The 18,356-nt window shown below is 44.9% G+C and overlaps 1 protein-coding gene across 1 annotated transcript in view; it reads right to left on the bottom strand.

Annotated features, from left to right (window-relative positions):
- The window catches only part of tmtc2b (transmembrane O-mannosyltransferase targeting cadherins 2b), a 92,674-nt gene extending 74,626 nt beyond the window's left edge, over nucleotides 1-18,048 (bottom strand). Inside the window, exon 1 of the mRNA XM_071896871.2 lies at nucleotides 17,966-18,048. Coding sequence (XP_071752972.1) covers nucleotides 17,966-18,048 — 83 coding nt within the window. The remainder of the gene's footprint in view (nucleotides 1-17,965) is intronic.
- Nucleotides 18,049-18,356: the final 308 nt, after the last annotated feature.

Raw genomic sequence — 18,356 nt, 5'->3', positions numbered from 1 at the left:
GTCCTTGGTTGGGATTCACATTGCATTTTATGTCCTTGATATCACTTACAGTGATGGGCAGTTAAAAAGAATTATTTCTCCTCCTGTGGTATGGAAAACCACATGGTCAAATATATGGCCAGTAAAAAACAAGCGGCCTGTGTGACTAAAATACAGTCCTTTTGTAATAGCATCACAAGTGAAGAGTGGCACAGCGGTTGGTTGATAACAAAGACCTGAATGCTGCAACGACCGAGAGCAGCAGCACCATTTCCCCAGCATCGTCATGTAGTATTGATCGTCCCTTGGGCCATGGGCCCATCTTCCCTCACCACCCGCCCCGCCCCGCCCCGCCTCAGGTCTGTACTCGTCATCTCATTTCACCAGCTCGGTGGGGGGGCTCCAGCAAATCAATTACTAGCCTCCTGCTGTGGGAAGCCTCTGTCTCTGCTTTGCTTTAGTCAGCGGATATAGACTCACACGAGCCCATGGAGCTGCATCCACCTCTGCTGAACTGACTCAATGACTGACTGGAAATAGCTGGAAATAATACCGTCTTCCCATCAAGTTGAACACGTCAAACCGGAATATTTTCGTTCGTACAGTAATGACACTGCAAAGTAGCTTTGTGTGGCTTCAAGAGACAACAGAGGTCAACACATTATTCAGCAGAGAAACATCGGTTTTGAGTTGAGCAAGCCACCAGAGGCAGGATGAGGTTGGTGACCAAGGAGGAGGAAAAACAGAAAGAAAGGAAAGAATTAGCATGGATGCTTAGAATGCAACATGAAGCAACAACATTGGAAATCCTAACTTTTGAATACTGCACAGATTTGTGTTGTTTCATGGACCTAGTCGGGCTTCTTCCACAGTCATTATGTCAAATTGCCGCCACATCTTTGTTTAACTATCTTTATTCATGCTGCGATTAAACCTTATTTGTTGAAATTTTGGTCAGCTATTTATTTCATGTTTATGTGGAAGCCGTTTGCTCAGAATTTCTTCTTGGCAAAAGATGGAGTAGCCTCAAGCAGAAAATGTACTCCTAAAGTGGGTTAGAAGATAATTATTCAGGTCTAGTCAGTATCAGTCATATTCCCAGTTTCTCACAATCAGAGTTGAGCCAAACAGATTAACAGGCTCTTTCTGTTCATTCTGAGCCAGGTTCAATAGTTTCATGGCTATCAATTAGAAAGCAGAGGACTCATTCCAAAACCCCTGAAGTAAACACTGTTGACCACTGAGTTGGTGTTTTATCCAACTCATAAATCTCCTTATTATCTGACTGGGCCTACTGTGTACAGCAGAGTGTGAGAGCTTAGGACATGGCCTTAAATAAACCGCCTTAAATCCTCAAATAAACACAGTCGTAAACACATCAACAACTGAGCTAATAACCCAAACTGATGCTGGTATGGAAATATACTGTATATGCTATACACTGCTGGCAATAATGCAAGCAAGCATGTGCTGTCAAGCTCTTTAGACATATTTGAGGAAAATAGTGTTTACTTGGCATTTGGTTGACTGAGACTGGAGATATATTGCCAAAGACATTAGTCCACAGTAGCTATTCCAGTTATGAGTGATTTAAATTGGGATTCAGTTATATCTTTTGAAGTGCAGATTTTTTTTTCCATATACATTTTTGTTTGTATTGTTGAAAAGCAATTAGCCTAATCAACCTGTATCATTTACATTGAAGTACAGTAATTTAGAGTAAGGTAGGCTAGCAGGTGAAAAGAACATCGATACTCATTGATTTTCTGCTGTAAATTCCTGTAACCCATCGCGCATTTCTGCTAATAAAAGGTGGTCAGGCCCCCAGAGCGTTTTTCTAATGAGGGCATTAGAAGCGAGTCCAATTCGTATTTCGTAAAACTGTTATAGGGGAAACTGGCTGAACATATCATATGTTTATGCCGTCTCGCCATGATAAGCAAAGGCAGGTTTGCCAGGGAAACTACTGCACAGAGCTGGCAGGGACACGGGCTCACAGGGCAGCCAAAGGTTGCACCTCACACAGCTACGCTTGCATCACCGCGGCTTTATTGGATTGACAGCGTGAACGCTCTCGCCTCCACTGGCTGCTCCACATTCTGCATTAGGGTCCCGCCACACTGCGCCCGGTATTGTGATGGATAGTGTTTATTTGGTGTGCTGAGACTGACAGCTTGTATGCTGCACAATGCACCCCGATGCCTTCATGCGGAGAGCGGTTGCCTTGATGAAACTGCATGTGCGTCTTTCGCTTGTCTTTCTGTTTGTCCTCGACAAAAAGGCAACAACCCAGCTGTACATTGTGCAATCTTAACAGACTCCGCGGCCGTATCTGACAGATGAAAGCGTAACAGCTGTCCATTGTAGAGGCTGCCAGACATCCGAGTACACGTCGCTAGGTCAACCTTCCTGGGGTTTATTAAAATGCGAGTGACCTGGGCTTCATGGTTTAGAGCTGTCAGGACGTGTAACCGTGTTGAGATGGAGACACTGTGCATGTACTGATAGAAGAGAAGAGAACTGGCTTCTCTCCCTGGTTAGAAAGCTCCGTACAGTACGTCAATTCTTTGATCAAACTCACCTCGCTTTTGAGGTTCATCTTTGTAACCTTGATAGCAGCTTTCGCTTTTGTCATACATCTAGAAATGATTGTGTTGACTTATGTAATTGAAAGAGCCTGTGTTCTTTCTATTTCTTAGAAATGATACAACTACAGTATGTAGAAGAGTGTGGACCTCCTAAAACCACAAGAGAGGTTTAAGAGTCTCTCAACCTGGGACTAAAAGGTTTTAAGCCCTAATCTGGTTCAGACAGTGGGGGTCTAGTGCTGCAGCAGCTGCCTCACCCCTGGGAGTCCACTGACAGTTACACACAAAGTCTCCTAAGTCAGACAAATCTGCAAATAATTAAAGCTTCAGGGAGAATCGTCTGTTTTATTGTTTAATATCTCTCGAGCTTATTGTGAGGAAGCAAACGCCTTAATGTGGAAAACATGCAGTATCATCCATCTGCTCCGTACTTTGAAACAGAGAAGTCAAATGTAAGAAGAGGCACCTCTTCTCTTGGCAACGTTTCAGTCAGTATGCAACCACCACGTTTTAGTGTTATCCGTAGGGTTTGGATTAAGGAACTTGCAAAAACCACGCATAAATGTGCTTTTGATTATGGTGGACGGCACTGGAGCTGACACACTGGGTGATGAACACATAGAACCAGGCAGTGTGGCTGTGGCTCATCTTCAGCCTTGCTCAAGTTTCGACTCGCCACAGTGTCCCACTCACTCCCATTCACTCACAATGATGAATAAAGGTCTTTTAATGGAGCTGAACCAGTTACTGCATGTTAAACAATGACAATCCATCCTACAAGGCATTAAATGCAATACTGTGAAAAAACCATGACTTCTGATGGCTTCCAAGGATAAATAACCTCGATTTCAAACAGCTCTTTTCTCCATAAATCAGAAGCTGGACATGAGCGGAGAACAGAGCCGGTCTCTTGAAGGAAACCAGAGGTCTTCTTCATAAATGCCATGAGATCATTCATAATGATGATTATGTGATTATGGCACAGCTAAGGACGCATGCTTTCCAACAATACACTAGCTCAGACGGTGCATTGTAAAGCTATTAGGCCTTGGCGACAAGCAGCGTGACTGCCAGGTCAAAAATGTAGCAGTGTATTACAAAAATGTTTTACAGTATAATAATTCATAGTATTAGGCCTATTTAAAATATTCTTATTCCCATGTAAATGAATGATTTCAAATTACCGCAGCATCGAGCCTTACCTGGTGCTAAGCGTGTCATGGAGAACAAATGCAGCCTAATCACAGCCTCAGCTGAGAGATTGTAATTGCACAGGGTGAAAGCCAAGTTTGCAATTTAGTGTAAAACACAAACTGCCCATGAAAACAACAGCCAATTATCCTAAAATAAGCCCAAAGTATAACAATAGCCAAATTGAGATAGGAGGATAATTTGGAGTGTAAAATAAATAAATAAAATAAACATACTAATAAACTAGCCATGGAAGCAACAGTCAATTGTCCTTAAATAAGCTGAGGCGTCCAACAATAATGGGCAAGCAGAAAAAGGAGGACAATTTCTCTGACTAATGCCTAATGTCAAACAGCTCTTTCCCAGATGCGGCTAAACACTTTTCTTTTGTACTTTTCCACATTCATTATAGCCATTTATGCATAACCTCGTAACTCCAATTTTGGTGATTTTCATGTTTTAGCTCGAAGGATTACATGCTCCTCTGTGCATTGAGAAAATTCAACCTCGCTTGGGCTGACGAAACCCTTTCAAAACCATTAGGTAACATAAAACAGGCGCTGTGGTCAAGCTGAGAACAAGACCGTTCCTGAAAAGTTGCCATATTGGAGATATAAGGTTTTCACGGGACAGCGACACTATAGAGGTTTCCCAGAGAAGTCTTCCTATGGGGCAGCAACCATATGCAGAGTTAAGCCTGGGGTTTCTATAAGAAGCTGAGGACTGAAGGTCCCAGAAACAATGGTCTGCCTTTTAAAACTTCAGTCACTCAAAAGGTCTTGCCAAAAAGAATAGGCATGGCAATCAAAGTTTACCCTGTCATTTTGCCTGTTTTCAATGTAAGCATGTTGGGACTTCTCTGGTGTCTGATTTTGACTGACACATATTAGTCCAGCGCACCCTGAAAACAGGTATAAAACAAAGCTGTTGTTGTTTTTCCTCCACAGACTTCTGATTTCCTGATTTTCAAAGACCCAGTATTTGCTGATGTCGAGTCATTACCGCAAATTAAAAGCTCATTGAGCAGGCAAACATGCCAGCGTGGGTCCTGCCAACTCATCTGTTCCTTGTGACAACCGGTATCCATCATTCATTCAACGCTATTTACGACCGCACGCCTCCAACAATAGAGTCTGAGACGCACCATGTCCTCCTGCATACCTCTGATCTCCCCATGTCTGCCACATGCAACAGATCATTACGCAGATACCAGAGACATTTCAGTGCGCTTTCATTTCCTTGCGCTCACTCCAACCATCAATGAATAAGAGTTTTTAAGCCATTTCGGGACAGTAACCAGATGCAAAGTGAATATATTATGCAAACGAATGCATGCCACTGTGACACTGCAGGCAATAGGCAGTTAAGTCATTTATTTTCCATTATGGATATACCCTTCATTGTCAGAGTGAATGGGTCTGAGCAATGGGTGCAGGAACAAAAATGAAATCCTTAATCACCTAATAAGGGCCAGCCATCTGCGTGCTCACTGGGAAACTATGGTGGATTATTCCTTCGCTAAAATCAATAACCTCACAATGAGCTGCCGGTGGTAGGCGGTAAGCTCTGTGACGGCGGCCGCGACTCCTGATGAGAATGACAATAGGGGCTGCAGGATGTGTGTTTTAGAGGGAGTTGACATAATCATAATGCCAATCTGGGCCCATTCTCCGCAGACAACAGGGCCGTGTCTCCAGGGAGCCAATGAGCTCGCGCGGCACGTACCTGAGGCCTGCCCGCTTTTACTTCAGCTGTCGTGTGGGATAGTCCTCAGACCCGTCAATCAACCAGAGTGACAGACGCGCTGCATTAGCAAACGCGTGAAAGCAGCACTAAACGAGCAGTGATGAGATGGAGGGGGAAAGGAGGGAGCACTGCAGAAAAAAAAGTCTTAGTTTGTCATTTAATCAAGTGTTGAAATCTTGTTTTTTTTTTATACAAGTGAATAAAATCTGCCAATGGGGTGAGATAATTTCACTTGTTTCCAATAAAGAAATCAAATTGTCTCAAGAAGTTTCATGAAACAAATGCCATTCTCTTTTTACTGAAATGTTACATCTTGTTTCAAGATACTGACACTTGTTTCTAGAAAATTCTGAAACAAGTGAAACTGCATCGGAAAGTGGAATTCTCTCATCCCATTAGCAGAACTTTTCATTTGCTTTAAGAAAAATGAAAGCCTGGAAATGAGACAAAATGACCTGCTAAGACGGACAATTTTTGACTGTGAGGGAAGGAGAGAGTGAGAAAGTTTGAAGCTTCTGACACAATTTGTTTGAAGAGTGGTGAGCCTTGTGCATCTGAGGTTCAGGGTCTTCGGCGGGGACCCCGCGCCTTTTACAGCAGTCACTCACGCAAAGGAAAACAAAGCTCGCAGCCCGGCAGCGCTGAGCACGGATTTCCTTAAACTGCTCCTAATTAAAACGGCTGCTGATGTTTCTACCATGTGGTGGCGAGAAATGTGCCTACTGTACAGGCTAGCCGCTGGAGGACGGGCCGCTTGGGGGATCTGCTGCGGCGGTGGGTTTTCTAACATCTCATCAGGTAAATGTTGTAAGACCGTGGGCTGCTTGGAGTTCACGGTCAGGACAGCGTGCGCTCACTGCAGGCTGAAACGGATAGCCCCGGGGCCTTCGCAGCCGCACTTAAGCAAGCAGGGATCAGACTTCCATCTAATACCATAATGCTCTCTCAATCATTCTCTCGTTCTCCAACTCTCCCTCTCCTCCATCTCCACTCTTCTCTCTTGCACACTCCAGCATTCCCTCCCCGTTTCTCTCTCAGATTAGATATTTATTTTTCTTGAGCGCACATTTAAGAAGTCTCATTATTCCGTCAGAGTGGCTGACAGCACTTCTCTCCGGCTCCTTAAACCTCTGGGGCCGGTGAAGGAAAAACAGTTGCGCACACTTTCTCCCAACCCAAACTTCCTTCTCCGACCAAAAATAAACCCGAGCCAGTTGTGTGTATCCCTCTCCCGCCGAAGAGGAAGACCTCACTTGGCTGCATAGCCAGAGGGGAAAGTCAGACATGGGATAGGTCAAAGAGGAGGAGAAACGCCATGGCTACAGATACTGAGGGTCAGCACTCAGCCAAAATAAACTACTGAAATCAACCCTGTAAACCACCGTGATTCCATCAATCCCTCACTGGTGTGATTTCATTCATGATGACAGAGAGGGAGAGAGAGACAGAGAGTGAGAGAGAGAGAGGGAGAGTTGGCTGTATCTGTGAAATACAATACAACACAAGCTGTTCTCCATCTGGAGAGATGTCAGACTCGTCTGCCTCACCGAGCCATGACAAGCTGCATTAGAACCAGTCAATTTACACCAAATTTGATTGGATTTGGCAATGTGCTAATGCTGCACCCACATATCCAAACACAATACTAATATATGGCCGGATAAACATTAATAAAAAAGGCTTTGGATGATGCATAATTCTGAATATTCAGCAAGTGTAGCAGTGGGCGAGTAAATGCAAGGGTATGGAAAAACAGTAGCAAACAGCCAGCTCCAATAGTGGTAACTTAACCTACAAATATCTCTGGTTTCATTCTTTCATATCCCACAAAACCATTCAGTGAAAACCCCCCAAAGGCTGAGATTACAGCACTGGAGTGGATTCAACTCTTGCCCTCTCTCAATGTAGCTAGCTATTTGATGAAAGGCTTGGCGAGGGTCACGTCCAAGTGTGGTGTTTTTTTTTTGTTTTTTTACCAACTTAAATGAAACGACACATGAACTGGGCAGGACCCAGCCGTCTGGTTGTAAATAACCTGTGGTGTCCCAGAGGGTGCATGCTGTGCACATGTAGCGAAGAATACTGAAGCCATGCACTTGGGATCCCAGGGTTCAACAGTGACAATCAGAGGGAAGCTTATGACAAGATGTGCTTCCTCCATTGCTGTGGTGCGGTGAGAGGTGGGAAGAGAGGGGGGAGAGGGGGGAGGGAGTGGAGGGAACAAGTCCCACAGCTGGGATTGTCCTGGTCCACAAGAACTCACTCTTCAACTTGCACTGTCAGCTTGTTCACGTGTCCACAAAAAATAGAAGTCGGTACAACAATAACAACCTTGACCTGTCCCTGGCCATTTCCTTTCCTCTCCCTCATTTACAGTTTACAATACTGTTCACTCTCCATGGATACCTGGGGTGAAACTCTAAGACGTAACAGAACACACAGCATGAGCATAAAGGCTATAAGGGACATGTGTTTGGTCATGTCCCAGTGTTATGGGCCTGAGGGGAACGCCAGGTTACCCACAGTGGCTAAACTGGCCAGACCACAGGCCCTCCTGCGCTACATCTGACTCACTAACCACACTTAGGGAAAACCAGATACTGCAGTCATATTTGAAAACCACCTTAACCACAATAATAACACAAAGTCAACGAAACTCCAACGCTCGTGTTTTTCAAGGAATTGGCTTCAGTATGGCTACTTTGCAGAGAGGAACTCATATTTGGCTTTGGATTACAGCGGAATTGCATCACTTGGCAAACTGAAAATGTGCTACTGCATGGCATGTAATGAGGCGGCGGCAGGAGCAGGAACATGACAGAAAGGTAAATTGGCCTAAACTATGATAACGTCAGCAAAAAAGTCAGATTAGTTGAATACAAGCACTGTTGTTTTGACTGGTGGTCTACTGTACAGTGGGTCTATGTCCCGCTGTGCATCGACTTTCCAAATATACATCCATGCCTCCCAAAGCCAACAAGTTGAGTTGGCATATTCATAACACAATGAAGCTTCTGTTAGCTCGCTCTGTGAATCCGGCGCCCTCCTCCTTCTGTCTCACCACTTGAAAATGCTAACCAGAGCACGTACGCCCTCAATGAGTTCAGCCGATTGGTTCTGACAGGTTGGTCCGCAAAGCTGCTGCATTTTTTTTTTGCCCTGTTCAAATACTGAACACTGAGGTCTTGCTTCTTTGTCCTTCATAAACAACAGGCCAACACAACCAGGGCTTAATTCCCCTCTATTTTGAGACAAATGGCCTCCTTCATTGGGTCCAGCGAGAACAGAGGGACCACACAGCCCCTTCTTCGTACAATGGACAAAGGCAGTGCCCCGAACCGGCCAACTTGTGTCATAACCTTATCGGAAAGAGCCAGTGCTCCATGTCAGCGAATAAGGCCACCGAGACGAAGAGGCCCTGCGAAGAGGGGAAGCCTTCTCTTCTTCCTTAATGAAAAGGGCAAACTATAGCATCCTTGTTGGATATTGGGGACAGGGGAGTTTTTGTTTCTAATGGCTTGGGGTTCTCTGCTTACACGACTCGCCCCCTCTCATCCCCAGTCCTGTTAATCCCATTAATATGAAGAGGGCCGAGAGCCTGAGACTGGCCACAGCTTAAGATCCATCAGCCAACATTAGCCCTCGAAATCCAAACCCCTGTCTAGACCCATTAACGACTTAGCCCAGCAGAATCAAATGATTTGAGACCCATGTCTAATGATGGAGGATACCCTATATCCAACATTTGCCAAGGGGTAGACCCCTTCCAAACATTGTCTTAAGGAATGCAAAGAGCAGACACACCAGATACATCATGTTATTTGATTATGAAGGCGATGAATCTAATTTTGTTCGTCAGACAGCACTTTGGATCCATTGTTTTGACTCAGTGTATTCTTTGGCAGCTTTAGCACCTTTCTCACATTATTGAGTAGCTGTGTTGTATGCTTGCCATGCAATACTGACCATGTGAAGGATTTGCCTGTTGGATGATTCAGTCCTCTATTACACATTATTCCCATTTAAGGCGATTATTATCGTTGTGTGTGCGTGTGTGTGTGTGTGTGTGTGTGTGTGTGCGTGTGTACAGTATACTGTACGTGTGTGTTGCGGCAACCACATGATGTATTTGGAGAGATAATCTGTTTGCTTTAATTAAATAGCCAGGCAAGGAGACTGAGAATACACAAAGAGGTTAAAGTCTTGTGTGGCGCAGCAAAGATAATCTCTAATGCCTCAATCCACCACCAAGCAGCTAACCCGACATCTACATATGGCCCATTTCTCATCCCTGTGCATACCAGTTGGGTGATTACAAAGCATCCGAGCCTGATTAATGTAGCTTTGAAGCAGCTTGCTCCGGCCTGGCTGGAGCACAACGAGGCCTTTCATGAAACTGCGGGCGGGGTGACTGATCAGGCCCGGCTCTCAAGCCCACAGTAAGACCACTGGCTAATACCTCTATAGCACATCACACATGACAATCAACTGAAGCAGGCAATCACTGAAGTAATTTAGCTCCCTACACCCTGCCAGGCATATTGAGTTTCGTCCCATGGCAGATACCAGCTCGCTCCGGTAATCAAAGCTCTCAGGGGAGTTTGATATCCTCCGCCCCGCACTGTCCGTCTGATCAACTCCACATCAAGCTATCGCACATCACTTAGAAGAAAGAGGGCATGAGACCGATGTATGTATCGTGTATCTTAAGACATTCAGTCTAGACACCATCTGGACCATGGTGGTTATGGGTATCTGGTGGCATCGCAGGAGCTTGTTCCCCATGTAAAATGTCATTAATGATTAGTGTGGCATGAGGGACAAATCAAAGCTCTGGCTGTTGAACTATGATGCTGCTACCATGACCAGGCAGCACTACAACTTGCAACTGCATGAATCAATAGTGGACACAGTAATGTTAATAGTTCTTTCACTTGGAATAAACTGTATATTCCCCTTTTATAATCAGTGTTTCATTTATGAACAAATATCCCGTTGCAAGTGAAGCAGCACCAATACTGTTACTACTTTAATGTTTCTACTGTTAATACTTAGTAGTTGCACAAATTAATGTTAGTTTGTCAGCAGTCATTTCTCTTTTTCAGGTGCATCCTGAGTACAGAGGCAGGGAAAAATAACTCTATACAAAGTATTGCAGATACATAGATAGATACGATTTTATTTTGTATTCATGTGTCACTCCTCAATGTACAGATCATAGAGAGTAAACTGCATTGCAAGTGGCCGAAATTCAGCAAGGCTATGAAACCAGGATAGATCTGCCTCTGGCAAAGACTTCAAAAACCTGCTTTGAATTGCAGGCGCACTGAGAGATGTGCTGGACTGAGAGAGTTCACCTCAACACGGCAGGGTCACACCAGCCAATACACAGATCACACAGTGGGAGCTGCCTTCCCACTCCGGGCCACACAGGAGTCTGAAGAGCTAATTTAACAGTTTTGACAGTCACCGAGAAACCTGGTGACCCAGAAAAGAAAGGCAGGAAAAAAAAAAAACCTGAAGCTAGGCAGCAGGAATGTAGTGCGTATTGTTGTAGTGTGTGTGTTTCCACTCTTATTATGTGTTAAGTAGTGCATCAATAAAACACATTCTCGTGTTCAATCTCTATTGCACATTTTTTCCAAATATGCAGGTATTTGAGAATTTTCTCTTCCACCCTCCTCACCACAGGGAACGTAGAAACAATGCCAAGTTTTTCAATGAACTTCAGGAAGTGAAATTCAGTACCGAGATATCATTAAATCGTATTCTGGGCTCGATGACAGTGTGGGGGGGGAAAAAATGAGCATCATATCTAGTCAGCCGTTTCCCATTGACCTAAATCTGAACTCGCTCTATCCAGGACTCCGATGCTCCAAGTAATTCTGTGGGTTTTTGTGGGTAGGGGAAGCAACGCACAAACATATCACAACCCCTCATTAATAGTATTTTTAGAAACAAATGAGCTTCTGCCAGGCTAGCTTATCTTGCAATTGTGGTGAGGGTGAAAATAACATACGATTTCAACCCTCGTATCTGTTGGGAAATGAGAGCTTAGGAGAGTGGAGATCCAATCTATCTGTGGTCAAAACGGAGCTGATCTTTCCTGGGCTAGAACAGCTACAGTAAAAACGATCCGGCCGACCACAGAGACAGACTCCTCTCACAGGAGAGTCATCTATTTCCGCGAAATGACTAGAAGGCAGGAGATAAATTAATTATTGCCTGGGTAATGGGTAATAATATATTTAGGCACCGCATTATTAACTTAACAGAAAAACGAGAAAGCATTGAAAAATTAAAAATGATGCGATGATGAGAACTCTTGATATCCATATTTATTAACAGGGACACACATGGCAGCAGTGCCTGGATTGTGAATAGTCACAGGTGCAACAAGTTGGCCTGCAGTAAGTGTGTAGAATCTGTAAATGTTGCTCACAAATCACGGATGCCCTCTTTCCCTCATTTGAGAAAACCTACCGGCCCAAGTGCCACAACAGGGATCAACCGGATTGTGCAGGATGCCTCCCACATAATTCTTTCCCATCCCGCCAACAAAACATCCTCCCTGGTGGTTTTAGGGGAGGAAATGCAGCAACATCAAAGCCTCCTGCTCTAGACAAGACAGATTAATCGCACACTGTTGGTCATCACTTATCTGTATCATGTTGTTCGTATTTTTAGATTTTTTTTTAAAGAAAAATTTAACAGTATGTTCTAATATGACTGTTCATCGTCGTTCATCGGCGTCGTCAGTGACTCCATCACGCCCCGTCTGTCTGTCTGTGTCCTCTGAGTCTCTGCTCTGATGTCTCCATCCTGGCAACTACAAACAAACACAACATCCTCCATTTGACTCCACTTCAAACCTCCCTCTCCACACTGCAGAAGGGAGAAAAACCCTCAAATGCCTCCCAAACAAGACCATCTGGAGGCAGCCGTTGCATGATGGGAGCTGGAGGCGTAACGGGCTTTGGGGGGGTTGTTGGAGGGAGGGAGAGAGAAAGAAAGAAAGAGAGAGAGAGGGAAGCAGCTACCAAACCATGCCGTGAGTCCCTCTCTGCAGGCTGGGCGGTAATTACAGGGCACGGGCAGAGAAAGCCTGACTGGGGAAAAAAAAAAAAAAAAAGTGGAGATACTCAGACTGCTGGGTTGCCGCCCTTGAGCCCTCAACATTACCGCAACGGCCAACCAGCCCATCCTGCAGTAAAGGCCGCGGAGCAGCGTCACAGATCACCGCACGGACAGACGGTGCCAAGGCAGCGGCGGCGGTGGGCTCAGAAAGCAGCACACCAGAGTCCACTTCAGGCCAGGTATAGGGCCAGGGCCAGGCTTGGATCACAAAGAGCCATCAAGCACTCAACACAGGCTGGACAGGCTGGAGTTATGCTCTCGGGACATGATGGCACATATCAGTGTACGCTCTCAGAACAAAAAGGTACAACTCTACACCTTTTTTCCCTGACCTTGTGTGGTTTTATCAAGTATTTAGTCTGCTTTTCTTTATGTTTGTCTGTGTGACTTTGAACTCACATGCTCCCTGATAACACACAGGAGGCGAAGGGAGTCAACGCATAAAAAGATACTCAGCTCCATGCGTCATTAATCAAATGATTCATTAGAATTTGCGTCACGTTATGCACCCATGTGTGGGCTTCTTTAGTTCATATCCTGCCTGAAATGAACCCTAATGACTTCCCGACCTGGAATCTGGTTTCATCACTAAATAAAAATTCACGTATAAAATAAAATATTCATTTTTTGTTTCCCTTTCCAAAATCTTGATTTCAGCAACTGTGCTTCGACTCAACTCACTTTTTTTTCCCCTTCTTCCCAAAAAAACAAAAAACAGAAACAGAGTCACCACTGTTTTCCTCTTTAACTGGGTTAGCATGATCATTAAACATGAGTCACTGCCCGAAGCACTGTGTGTGTGTGTGTGTGTGTGTGGCTCCTTTTGCCGTCATCAAGCACAAGCTCACATCGTACTGCGCTGGCTCGGGAGTGTTTGGTCGTGCCTCGGTTCCCCCCTCTGACCGAGGCTTTGGCTAACCCTTCCGGGGGCGCAGAACGGCAACCCGCCGTCCAAACTGTCTGAGCGTTATAAATCACCGCTCACGCCCGGGGAGGCTGCGTCCTTCAGCGCGGCCCGCAACCTTCACACATCCTCGCGCAGCCAACCTTCGCGACACCGCGTGAGGGGAGAGAAATGAGGTGAGGGCAGTTCATCATCCACATCCATCAGCTCATGACGGGGAACAATAATCCATGAAACTATAGAGAGCGCGTGGGTCCAGCTCTCTCGAAACAGCTTGATGTGTGCTGCGGCAGCAAATGCGAGCCCGCACCACTTCTGTGGAAACGCTGGTGGTGGGACAACAGCTTGAAACGACTAGGCATCTCAAACACACAGGAGAATTTAGTGAGTGTTGGGGAGTGCGCAGCATAAATTCAAGTCTCCAACAATCAAGCCGGTAATCTCCTAATGCTTTAACCAGGTTTTCGCTCTTATATCGCAAGTGTCTGGTCTGCAGGCTCGCAGAAGATTGCGCCAATATTTCTCCGCTGACATTTATCTGGGCTCTCCCATTCCTTCCCTCCGTCCTAACTGTAGATTATAGCGGCAGAGATATGAACAACATGACGTATGAGGCCCATTTTCCAGCGCAGGTGTCAAAGCTGTGTATGTGCTAATGATGAGTGTGTCCAGGGGAGTGAGAAGGAAAAGCTCCCCAGGGTGATTTGGCACCGTGGAACGAGCCACTCTTCCAGCCCGTCATATTTATCTTGGGAGGGGCTGTGACTGACTGCAAGGTCAAAAGGCTGCTTTGCATGGGATTACTTTTTTTTTTTTTTATACACCCTGAAGGCTACAACTCTGAAAACACGTGAGTTCTGCTTTTGGGGTGGATATTTCCTTTAACGATGACCTCCTAACGGCCTTGGTTACCATGTACGGAATGTGTAAAGTTTCCTCGAATCAATGTGTAACCAGTGGACTCACCTTTGATAAGAAGCATGTGACTCACAACGCACTGCGCCCTATACATTTATCATGTGGAAGCCGCAGCTGGCCTTTTTGCTCAGCCACTCCCTTTACTGTGACAAGAATAGGAATAAATAGAAAGAGAGAAACAAATCATTACGCATTCTGTTGCTGTGCCAAGACAACCAGCCAATCGATTGCAAATCCTCAGGTGTCATTTTCTACCCGGTATTTACCACCAGCCATTTCACACACACACACACACACACACACATACACACACGCACACGCACACACTTGGATCTCAACTTTTAATCATTGGCTGAGTTAAGTCAATGCACTGGTTTCACAGCCAGAAGCAAAAAAAAATCAAGTCCTATCTGTGTTTTCACAGAGAATAATTAATCCTGAGCTGTGACAAAATATCCATATTTATCATAACCTCCTATGGAAAGCCCAGAGTTTATTTTTATTTCTAAATGTACGCTAAAATGAAAAAGGTAATCAATCCAATATGGGCGAAGTGCTTTACTTTCCAGAATGAGGCTTTACACGGTGCTGACATCCTTTGAAGTTTGCAACCTTGAAGAAATACCGACTAATTGAAGTGCGGAACATCACAAGTTATCTGAACGATCCGTTAATTGCTGTCAGGTTCACAGCTAAAATAAGTTCTGTCTATATGCTGCGGGGTAGCAGGCAATCGGGAGCTCACAGTTTGATTCATCATCATTCACACATCAAACATTTTCCATGATAACAGCTTCCTTTGCAATCACTAAGTCACATCGGCTCTTTCCCAACGCAAACACACTGTTAGCAAGTCAGAGCAGTGTCTGTGCGTCCAGGACTGTTTCACTTAGCAAAATCATCTCTCTCTCTCTCTGTCTCACCCGCCCTTCCTCTATCTCCCTCTCTCTTTCTCCCTCTCTCCAATGGAGCCCAAGGGGACAGTACCGACGCCTGCTAATTGCAAGCCTGAACCAAACGCGGTGTTAAAAACAGATAACGCTGGCTGACAGACAGCCCATAATGAAAAGCATGTTGGAGACGAAATACATCAGAATGAGCAATCTGAAGCAGCGTTGGCCGGGGCGCTGCAGCGCAAACTGCTATCTGGAGGATTGAGTCATTCCGTCACGTCTGCATGGTGAGTAGCCTGCGCATAACCTTGGCCCGCTTCTTAAGTGGTCATAAATAACGTTATGTTCACACATCTCTTCCTGCAATAATCAAAAGAGGCCTTTTCTGTCCTGCATTAAAACTTTGGGAGGCTTTGAGCTCTTCCAGTAACGGATGAGGCTCTCCAGCAGCCACACACAGCAGCAGGCAGTCAGCGGCGGCGGCCCCCTATAACCTCTCCACACTGCAGCCACTCCCTGACAGGTTTATGGACACGCAGCACCATCCGTCTCTCGCAGGAGCACCTGTATCACCTGACCCGAGCGCGAAGTGCAAAAGGCGTAGCAACTCCACCACCAGAAAAGTATCAGACTGGCAGCAAAAAAAAAAAAAAAAAGGCCTTGGGGGAATGTGTTAAGCAGGAAGTGTTCTATATACAGAACAGTGTGCGGCGCTGTAAAGGAAACACACTCACACCGGCTTGATGTGGATGCTGCTGATGTACTGTATGCTCGCTGAGCCGTATCCTCTGGGTGTGTTTTAATGGCCGCCGCGCAACACCTGTCGCAAATACACCGAGTCAAAACAGCTGCATGTCTGGTAATAGAGCATGGAGATTTAGGTTTATACAAGGGAGATTATACACTGCACAGCATTCTGTCCTATGGGCATTCTTACATGGCAGGTGTATTCAATCCTATATGATACACAACATCTATAAATGTTCGGTTATGATCAATCAACCAATACCAACTTATTGGGATGATAGGAAAATGATTATGCCTATGACCTACATCAAGGCAAGGATGGTGAATACATAAGAAAAGCCTAAGGCAATGACAGCCATTCAGCTTTCAAATATCAAAAGGCCAACTGTGAGTAATGCATTAGCCAGCATTACAGTAGCTGAAGCCACCGTGCCATGAACCCAGGCAGTGGATTCACTGTATGAAACTGCTGGTTTCTATTGCATTATCCAGCAAATGAAGGTTAACAACTTACATTTTTGAGTAAATAAATAATACAATATTTTGTTCAGAATTTCAGGAAGGTGCACACTCCAAAGCAGAAGTCCTTTGCCAAAGCCGATTGGCTTTGGCAAAGGACTTCTGCTTTAGAGTGAGGAGTAATACCTCTCCTCCAGAGATCAATTATTTCCCAGCACAGCTGAAGACTCAGAGCACAGCCACACTCTGGAGACTGCAACACTTTTCACTACTAAGGTGTCCAAGGAAGCAAACTGGTTCCCTGCCATCCTTACAGAAAACTATAGCAATCCTATAATAAATTCAACAAAGACACTATACAGCAAAACTGTAAGTCGAAGTCACTATAGGAATGCTATCTATATCAGGGATATTACAGTGATAAAAACGCCATAAATATTATATGGTCACTATAAACTCACCATCACAGACACATTACAAGTCTCTAAATGAATATAATGGGAACTTGATAGTGTTTTTTCGTTAGAGCAGTGACAGACATATCAGTTAGGCTATATGCATACTCTACTATATTGATAATATACATTTGTGGGGGAAAAAGATAGCCATAAACACTGGGGCATTCATCTTTTAGTTTTCTGTATTCAAATATTGACAGCCTACTTTCCTCAGGCCGGTTGTTTTTTGTATAAATGAAAATCCTCAGCATCTAAGGGTTAAATGTCAGTGTTGCTGGTGCAAGAAGAAAATACACGCTGCTCTGCTCACTGAGAGTCAGGCGAACACAGAGACTGAAGTCCCGGGACTGGAGTGTCATCAGGATAAGTTACTGTTGTGCTCCTCTCTGCCAGTGTGACTGCATGCTGTCCCAATGAAGCCCACCCAATGCTACCGGTAACATAAGTCAGTGCAGGGGCACTTTCTCATGCCAGGACCCCTAAATATACGTATATATTAGTCTTTACTTATTTAATTACTTAATAATGTTTATTATGTTAGATATGATTTAATACAGGATTGATACTGCAGGTGGGGAGAGTGAAAGTCTAGCCTAATCTTATCTAAGACCTTGGTTCAAAAATAATCATTCTTATTTTATCATTCTTATTAGGATGCATCTAGTCAATGGGCTAATAAAAGCTGTCCCTATTTATACTTAGGGACCTCCTGGAGCCCTCTCAAGGACCCACAGGGGTTCCTGGCCCCCCACTTTGGGAAACACTTAAGTTAAAGCCTCTTATGGATGAAAAAAACTGCAGTCACCTTGCCAGCCAAATACTGTAAGCTGCTATTCTTTGAGTGTGTGAATCATCACGTTATATTTCAGTGTCACAGTAGGCTGCTGTGTATATATAGTGTGTATAGTAGTATGGGGGCTTCGTGTCATTCATTCATCCAAGTACCTGTCATCGTAGCAGAAATCGGCGCCCAGAGTGTTGACATACAGGACCAGAGCCACGAAGCCGCACAGCAATTCTGCGAACATTTCTCTCACACACGCACACAAAAACAAAACAAAACAAAGGAAATAAAAACGCAAGGCGAAAGCTGCGGAGAGATCAAATCCCGATCTCTAGTCCCTTCCAGTCCCCGTCTTTGTCAGGATGTCTCTGCGAAAACAAGTCCAGTTCCCCCCCATCATCCTCGCTGAAGTGTGGAAAGTGGATAATCCATAGGTCCCTTCCTTCTAACCCATCTTGGGCCGGAGGAGGAGAGCTTTTATCCGGCCGGGAACGGAGCAAAAAACGGCCAGCGTTCACTGAATCTGTGACAGCATTCTGCACGCCTTTCCGA

The sequence above is a fragment of the Centroberyx gerrardi genome, chromosome 4 (assembly GCF_048128805.1).
Source record: "Centroberyx gerrardi isolate f3 chromosome 4, fCenGer3.hap1.cur.20231027, whole genome shotgun sequence".
NCBI lineage: Eukaryota > Metazoa > Chordata > Actinopteri > Beryciformes > Berycidae > Centroberyx > Centroberyx gerrardi.
The sequence above is the reverse complement of the archived record's forward strand: the minus strand, read 5'-3'. Positions and strand labels throughout refer to the sequence as shown.